The sequence below is a fragment of the Dendropsophus ebraccatus genome, chromosome 2, assembly GCF_027789765.1.
Source record: "Dendropsophus ebraccatus isolate aDenEbr1 chromosome 2, aDenEbr1.pat, whole genome shotgun sequence".
Lineage (NCBI taxonomy): Eukaryota > Metazoa > Chordata > Amphibia > Anura > Hylidae > Dendropsophus > Dendropsophus ebraccatus.
The window spans coordinates 73,368,435-73,377,488 of record NC_091455.1 but is presented as its reverse complement, the minus strand read 5'-3'; the positions used below and the strand labels follow the sequence as shown (position 1 = coordinate 73,377,488).

The 9,054-nt window shown below is 45.4% G+C and overlaps 1 protein-coding gene across 4 annotated transcripts in view; it reads left to right on the top strand.

Annotated features, from left to right (window-relative positions):
- Positions 1-2,229: 2,229 nt before the first annotated feature.
- PPP4R1 (protein phosphatase 4 regulatory subunit 1) overlaps positions 2,230-9,054 on the top strand; it is a 36,937-nt gene continuing 30,112 nt past the window's right edge. The window contains exons 1-2 of one of the 4 annotated variants that reach the window (XM_069957776.1): positions 2,230-2,537; positions 7,437-7,481. In XM_069957776.1, coding sequence (XP_069813877.1) covers positions 2,531-2,537; positions 7,437-7,481 — 52 coding nt within the window. In that variant the 5' untranslated portion in view covers positions 2,230-2,530. Of the gene's footprint in view, positions 2,538-7,436; positions 7,482-9,054 lie in introns of those variants that run through there. The other 3 variants (XM_069957778.1, XM_069957779.1, XM_069957777.1) reach the window with 3 other exon arrangements.

Sequence of the window (9,054 nt, the reverse complement as noted above, 5' to 3'; positions counted from 1 at the left end):
AGTTCATTTTCTAGGCAAATATTGACTTTGGAAGTAATTGCTGTTAAGCTGATCACTCTTTATAACATTCTGGAGCATATGCAAATTGCCATTTTAAAAACTGAAGCAGTAGACTTTGTAAAAATTTATATTTGTATCATTCTCAAAACTTTTGGCCATGACTGTACTATTTTGTATTTTTCCTGACAGAAAGAGGAGCTGTAATAACTAAACAAATGCATGTACACAAATGAAATGTACGTTTAATTACTGTATAACAGATGTCAGCAGACCAAAATACACTTTTGGGCACTATGTATAAATTGGAAAATCCAATATGCAGCCTGCAATCCCACAGCTAAGTAATGCTGTGACTGCAATGCTGTCTATGAATAGGAAAAAGCTTTGTTGCAAATATGCTAGCCTAACCTTGATAAACAACCCAGTAATTTTCTCTAATCTCAATACCTGTCTCAGTAATATCTCTAATCCCACTACCTGTCTAATCGAAATGGCTGCATGCAGGGAGACAATGATACACTGAGATAGCAGTCTGTACAGCACAGTGATTGAGGAGACAATGGCTTCCAGAACGTAGCACAGTGACTAATCAAAATGGCAGCATGCAGGGAGACGATGATACACTGAGATAGCAGTCTGTAGAGCACAGTGAAGGAGGAGAAAATGGCACCAAAAACGCAGCACATTGACTTTTATATAAGTTGGTCATGTGATTTTAGCAGCCAATGAGACCCATACACCTCAGCAATTACATTTTTGACACTTCTATGTGCTCTGCACAGATTGGCTGGCAAGAAGGTGCTTGAACGCTAACTTGAATAAACAGTAAAATGTTCAGTTCGAGAAAGTCAAGATGTTCGACTCGAACCTAACTTTTTTCGAACACTATTGGTGGTGAATGGCCTTATTTTTGGGCTGGGGTTGCTTACTACTTGGTAGATTAGTAAGGGTGTCTTATTTTAGGAGGATGCCTTATTTTCGGAGACACAAGGTAGAATTGTCTCTTCAAGCCACACCCTTCCATACAAACACCCAGATGTCAATTTTTTGGAGGGATAGTGGAATCTGCCTGGGCAAAGAAAAAAGTCTATGGTAACAGTCAAGCAGGGGCGAGTGGTGGAATCCAAAGTATGTTATCCACGCAGAGTGGAGAGCAGACACACAAGAGAAATTCCATTGGAGCAATAGGACAAGCAGAATGACAAGCGAAATCCACTGCAGGGACTCCACTTGGAAATCCTGCCTCTTTTACTCAGTGTGCAAGGGCTCCTACTGAGGAATTTCAAATTCAGCTGTAATTTGTCAAGACTGCAAACAACTGAATGCACTGCTGTGCCCGGCTACTGTCACAGTGTACCATAGGCCTAATAGCCGATATGTGTATTTACACCCCTTTTATTGGGAGAAGCCCCCATAACTTTCCACAGTCGGGCTCCTTTCTGTCACACGATTCCCGCCGAAGGTTATAGAGCAGGAGAGAGGAGCCCATAAGGCCGGCGAGGGAGCGGCCGCTGTGACACACGGGAGGAGGCGTTCGGGTGTTGTGAGGTGTGCGCTCAGGAAGGGGAGGCGTTCGGGTGTTGTGAGGCGTGCGCTCAGGAAGGGGAGGCGTTCGGGTGTTGTGAGGCGTGCGCTCAGGAAGGGGAGGCGTTCGGGTGTTGTGAGGCGTGCGCTCAGGAAGGGGAGGCGTTCGGGTGTTGTGAGGCGTGCGCTCAGGAAGGGGAGGCGTTCGGGTGTTGTGAGGCGTGCGCTCAGGAAGGGGAGGCGTTCGGGTGTTGTGAGGCGTGCGCTCAGGAAGGGGAGGCGTTCGGGTGTTGTGAGGCGTGCGCTCAGGAAGGGGAGGCGTTCGGGTGTTGTGAGGCGTGCGCTCAGGAAGGGGAGGCGTTCGGGTGTTGTGAGGCGTGCGCTCAGGAAGGGGAGGCGTTCGGGTGTTGTGAGGCGTGCGCTCAGGAAGGGGAGGCGTTCGGGTGTTGTGAGGCGTGCGCTCAGGAAGGGGAGGCGTTCGGGTGTTGTGAGGCGTGCGCTCAGGAAGGGGAGGCGTTCGGGTGTTGTGAGGTGTGCGCTCAGGAAGGGGAGGCGTTCGGGTGTTGTGAGGTGTGCGCTCAGGAAGGGGAGGCGTTCGGGTGTTGTGAGGTGTGCGCTCAGGAAGGGGAGGCGTTCGGGTGTTGTGAGGTGTGCGCTCAGGAAGGGGAGGCGTTCGGGTGTTGTGAGGTGTGCGCTCAGGAAGGGGAGGCGTTCGGGTGTTGTGAGGTGTGCGCTCAGGAAGGGGAGGCGTTCGGGTGTTGTGAGGTGTGCGCTCAGGAAGGGGAGGCGCGCGCTGTGCGCTGACAGGAAGAGGTGGCGCGCCGTGTCCGGATGAGCAGGGTGATGTGTTTGTGATCCGGGGAGCCGCCGGAGAGCCGGGTTGTAGCGCGGACACTCCCCTCATCGAGCACACTCTCGCCGGTACGGGCGCTGCACACACACCCCGGTGTCAGGCGGAGAGTGTTCAGCCGCAGACTCCATGTAGCGGCGCAGCCTGGGGCACAAGATGGCGGGTGAGAGGCACGGCGCCGTGTGCGTGTCACAAAAGTGTGTGTCATGTGGTGTACGAGTGCCCGGGTGGTGAGCGTGGACGTGTGGCGCACGAGGGCCGGTGTCACCGAGTCCTCAGCCGCTCTGTCTCCTCTGCAGCCCTGGTGGCGGCTGCGTGGCCATAGACGGGTGCATGCTTGTGTGACTAAGTTCTGGTGTGGGCTGGGTGGCAGGAGGCAGAGGACAGGCAGCATAAAGCATTATTCTCATCATCTGTCCAGCTATGGGAAAGCTGGGTGACAACCAGTATGGGTTCCCTGCAGCTGGGAGACATGCATGCCTGGATCTGTAGAGATTCTTGTTACATGGAGATAAGTGGCTGCCAAATCACCCCTGGTGCCACTTGTCCCCGCACCTCAGCATGGGGAGATCCAACATAAGGGTCTGCTAGTGGCTACACGTCTGACACTGACCAGATTCTGGGGTCTATGAGCACATTTACCGCTGTGCAGCATATATCTCCTACCTAATGCTGCATAACTAGTCTCATCTGCCCCTCAGGCGTATAGAGAAGCAGGGTAACCACACCTGTGTGAGCTGTTATGGCCACCCTTAGGCTGGGTTCACACTACGTATATCAGTCAGTATTGTGGTCCTAATATTGCAACCAAAACAAGGAGTGGATTAAAAACACAAACGATCTGTTCACACAATGTTGAAATTGAGTGAATGGCCGCCATTTAATGGCAAATATTTGCTGTTATTTTAAAACAACGGCGGTTTTATTGAAATAATGGCAGTTATTTACTGTTATATGGCGGCCATCCACTCAATTTCAACATTGTGTGAACAGCCTTTCTGTGTATTCAATCCTCTCCTGGTTTTGGTTGCAATATGAGGACCACAATACTGACTGAAATATATGTAGTGTGAACCCAGCCTTAATGTGTACTTCCCATAACTTTCTTGTGGAGTGTTTCTTTAACTGGAAAACATTGTTAATTGGGGGTGAAATATTCTACTTTATTGTCTTAGGGTACAAACCCACACACCGTATACACAGCAGATACGCAACAAATACGCAGCAGATTTGTTGGTACAGTTTTGATGCTGTGTTCAGTTATTTAGATATAATCTGCTGCGTATTTGCTGCGTGTTTGCTGCGTATTTGCTGCGTATCGCAGCAGTAAATACGCTGCTTATACGGTGTGTGGGTTTATACCCTTAGGGTATAAACCCACACACCGTATATGCAACAGATATGCAACAAATACGCAGCAGATTTGTTGGTACAGATTTGATGCTGTGTTCAGTTATTTAGATCTAATCTGCTGCGATTTTGCGGCGAGTTTGCTGCGTATCGCAGCAGTAAATACGCTGCATATACGGTGTGTGGGTTTATACCCTTACACTGTAACCGGTTGTTTTTGATAATAGTCTGAGAAGGCTATAACCACACAGATTTATAGAAAAATAAGAGATTTATTACAGAAAACAATACTTAGCTGCAGTTACAGATGGTACAGATGCATGGTTGTTCCTTCCACAATGAAATGGGGAGCCCCATTGTATATTATGGACTAATATACACCCATCTCGCTCGATGACAGGGTGCTGGGCACCTTCCATCCATGGTCCCAGCTGAGGCTGACTAGAAGCTACATACCCCCGATCTTTATAGTAAGTTTGGGTGGGGGGTGATGTGCTTCCAGAAATGTCTATGTAGACCACTGATGACCATGAATGGAAGTTTCCCAGGCCCTGTACATGTTTATCAAGCAAAATGTGGTTGTACAATTACAGCTACATGCATTTGGACAATAACAACAACTGTGTCCTCCAATGTTGACACTACTGGGGAGGTTTATGGCCGAACAGTTGACATAACAATACATCTACCTATTCCCATGCACATAGCTAAATACAAACCAATCCCACTTACACAGCCAGCTAAGATAGATAGATAGATAGATACAAATAAGACATGAAAACACTACATTCCTTCCTATCACATGAATAAGACACTTTAACTATCTGAAATAAACCCATCCGGTTACATACACTCAATGATCTTTGCACTTCTCCTCCTTATTCTATACATTACACATGAACTGCCTGTAGACATAGAATATGACCATTCCCATTTGTGCTTGTTATAAGATTCTCGTTAACTGATTTGAAGGCAAAAAATGTAAGGATTTAAAGGGATTTTCCAGTCAAAATGTACAGATGTGCAATCTGCACCAGCTGTTCTATACCCCAGTAAACAGAGTTTGTCTCCATTTATTTTGTAGCGCAGGCTGCCTGTTACTGTAGCTCAGTTTGTATAAATAAATAGGAGCTGAGTTGCAATTGCACATTGCCGCGGATACACAATCAACGGAGACAAACACCGCTGTGTAGTGTAGCACAGGTTTTGGGTGTCTTCACCATTCCAATCAATTACTGATGACCTATCCTGTAGCTAGATCACCAGTACATTTTGCCTGGAAAACCCCTTTCCATCAACAAAGTGGCTGTTTACTCAAAATTCTACCTATACTACCAATTTCAGTGAAATCTCCGGCTCTCTAGTATATGGTGACTTCCAGGCTTTGCCTTGATGGCAGATGACACGGGAGTGAAGGCTCAGAAGTGATGCATTTCATCATGCCCAATTTTTTTTTTTCTGGGCAAAATGTACTAATGGCCTAGCCACAGTAAGGGCTCTATTACACCAAAAGATGTCTGACAGATTTTTTTTTTTTTAGCCAAAGTCAGGAACAGGTCGTAAAGATAAGACTGATATTCCTCCTCTTTTTAATTCCATTCCTGGCTTTGGCTGAAAAAATCTGTAAAATCTGTCAGACATCTTTTGGTGTAATAGGGCCTTAACTGGTGGGCTGCAGACACCGGCAACAATCAGTTGTTCAGCACCACACTACATAGTAAAATTCATTGTGTAGTGGTAGTAACCTGTTACTGCAGCTCATCTCTTGTTCAAGTGAATAGGAGCTGAACTGCTGTTACACATTGCCACCTCTGAATGATGGACAGAGACAAACTTGATTCACTCTGTAGTGCAGCGCCAAACAGCTGATCGGCGTGTGTCAGCACCCTGCTGATCAGCTACTGATGAGCTATTGTGTATAGCCCATCATTAAATTTTGCCTGGAAAAAGCCCTTTAATGTACAGCTAGCTTAAAGTGAATGTACCATCAGGCCCGGGCTGAAGCACTGGAGGCGGGCCAAACCACCCCCAATGGGAGTAAACCCCTGTCCCCCGTATGATATGGCTCCATTGATTCTAATGGAGCCGCGTCATAAAGGGGCAGGGGTTTCATCCCACTGCGGGTGGCTTGGCCCGCTTCCAGTGCTTCAGCCCGGGCCTGACGGTACATTCACTTTAAAGGGGTTATCGACCTAAGAGCTTGCTTACCAAGTCACCCTGAGTATTTTGAGGCGTCTCATGTCTTTCTAGCTGCTGCCATTTCTGAGTTACAAGTTTTTCAAAAAGCCAATCTATATCCAAGATAGGAAACTACATTTCCCATCATGCATCTCCCTGATTTGCCCATTTGCATACTCGCCCCCTTAGCTTTATTTCCCGCCCACTTTTGTCATTACTATTGCACAGCTGTCTAATGTATTTGGTCGCTACATTTTATGACAGAGGACAAGTACAAAAGAATGTCTCTCGAGAACCATATCCCTGAAAATTTTAGGCATTTTCTGTTTCTGCACAATAGATTTTTACAAACCAAACAGCCCCATAAAGGAGTTGTCTGGCCAGGACCCTCTTTTGTTTGGTCAGCCCTGAGTAAGGGCCCTATTACACCAACAGATTTATCTGACCGATTTTTTTGAGCCAAAGCCAGGAACAGACTATAAACATAGAACAGGTAATAAAGGAAAGAATAAGATTTCTCCTCCCTTCAAATCCATTCCTGGCTTTGGCTTAAAAAAATCTGTCAGATAATCTGTTGGTGTAATAGGGCCCAAAGGTGGTGAGTGGAAACAATTACATCTACTTACCTCACTGGTACTGGTCCTGGGGCTTCCACCAGCCCTGGGGCTGCCACCTGCATTCCATGGCTCAGGTCTGGCTACTTTGGGGTTATGAGATGTGATGTGGCAGGCCCACTCATCCAGTCAGCAGCTGCTGAGGTGTCCTGCCTCTGCTACTGATTGGCTGAGCGGGCCTGTCACATTTCAGAACCTCAGAGGAGGCCAGGGACCTGAGCAGCAGAATACAGGTGGCAGAGCCAGGGAAGTAACTAGATATAATTTTTTAAACACACCTCTTCCCTGGGCATTGCCAAAAAACTGGCCAACCCATTTAAGTAATGGTTGATAGACTTGGTTTGATTATTTGTGAGTGTTGTCATCGGCTTTACTCGATTACAGGTATAACATGGTCCTCACGTAGACATGCCTGCATGCTGTATTCGCATAAGCTAGTCTGTTCTTTCAGGACAAAAACACTCATGTTTTTTCCTTATAGTCATTCCACACTAGTCAAGTTATGTCTTGAGTAGAGATGAGCGAACCTTTCGGCATTTGATTAGCCGTGGCTGCTGAACTTGGATAAAGCCCTAAGGCTACCTGGAAAACATGGATATAGTCATTGGCTGTATCCATGTTTTCCAGACAACCTTAGAGCTTTATCCAAGTTAAGCAGCCACCGCTAATCAAATACCAAACGTTCGGGTTCGGATCGACTCGAACCCGAACCCGCTTCGCTTATCTCTAGTCTTGAGTAATACTGCAATCATGTCTCTCCTTCTCATTTTCCTTTTTACCAATAATCCTGTGTTACTGGATGGCAGCATTCCTGAGCAGACTAATGGCCATCCTGTCTTTTTGCTATTCCATGTTTTTACATTGCTGCTGGAATAAGTGCTTAGCATTAGTGTATTACAGTAAATTTTTGTTTCTTGCAGATTTGTCGCTGCTGCAAGATGATGTACAGGAGGAAATAGATGGATGTAAGTCTCATTTTCCAGTATAATTAACTATATAAGTTTTGATCCATATGAATAAATGCAGGATATGGATATCCCCTGATCCTTTTAGTTCAGGTCATTAGACCCATGATTGGGATATATGTCCATAATATGGGTACAGAAATGGCTGGGTGGAAATATGCCTTATTACAATAATCGCCACTCATTAGAAGTCATATTATTTCATTGTTTCCTGTGCTTTGCCATAGCTTTTTAGCTGGGGCAACTTTTATTAAAAATAATGGACGCATATTATATGGTGACAAAGTCTGCCATGCTGCTAACTTGATTAGTAAACCCCACAATGGTATAGCATAGATGCGATTATCTGAATTTATTTTGCTTTTACCTGGCAGGCTGATAAATCTTTTCCTAAATGTCTATCCCTTCTATGTACACTGCCTAGACGAGTGTCTAAGATTAGTTACAATTGGAGATAAGTGAATTTCAAGCACGCTCGGGCCCGTCTGAACCCCAGCATGTGTCATTTGATTTCCTGTGGCTGCAGAAGTTTCATGCTGCCTGGAAAACGTGGACAGCCATAGGCTTCATCCATGGTTTCCAGGACTCCCTAGGGGCTGCATGCAACTTCTGTAGCCATGAGTAATCAAATGCTGCACGCTAGGGTTCAGTCTGACTTAAGAGTGCTTAAGATTTGCTCATATCTAGTAACAGTCAGCATATGCCGTTAAATTCCCTGCATGGTCTTTATCAGGGTGTTTTTTTTTTGTATGTGGCTTAATGCTGCTGTAATATACTGATGTGTTTGAGGTGCTATTTATTAATAGGTAAACAGCTAATCTATTTTTTGAACCATAATTCTTACAAAGTTACTTTTAAAGAAAATAAGTTGGATGTATCTAAATCACTTACCACACATTGATTTGGTGTGGAGTTAGCGTGCAGCAAGTGTGCGACAATTATGGAAAAGTTGCACAAGATACCCATAGTTGTAAAGAATGACTACACGGGGCACATCTTAGGTTGCACAAAATGTAGATTTTTCTTTTTTTCCCCGCCAAACAATCAGTCTATTTTATAACCCCTTACCCTGTATTAGGGTATGTTTACACTGAGTAAATCATGTCACCACCTTGAGCAGCGGCAGCGAAGGAGCCCACGCTCTTCCATAGACTAGCTATGACTCACTGAGGCAGGTGGGATTCCGCGGCTAAACTCTCCGCTTGAACACACCCTTAGGAAGTTAGGAAACTTCCACTTAAGTTTTCTTTTCCTGTAACTGGTTAGGTAACTTAAAAATTTGGTTCATTGTTGCAGTCCTTCTGTTAGATTTAAGAATTTTCTTTTCCTATTGGAAATATTAGTAAGTTGTTTTCAGACAAATCTTTTTTTGGAATAGTTTGGTAAGCCAGAGGCCTAGTTTGTTCCATAGTGTAGTTAAAGGGGAACTCTGGAAAATTATTTTCTGTTAATATTTATCACCATATCTGTGAGGTTCTGCCACACTGGATTGGCACAGAGGCCAATTTTCTTTACTTCCTGGATGTCAATCAACTACCAGTTTGTCTCCTGCTCCCTCTGCTCACCCTCCTCA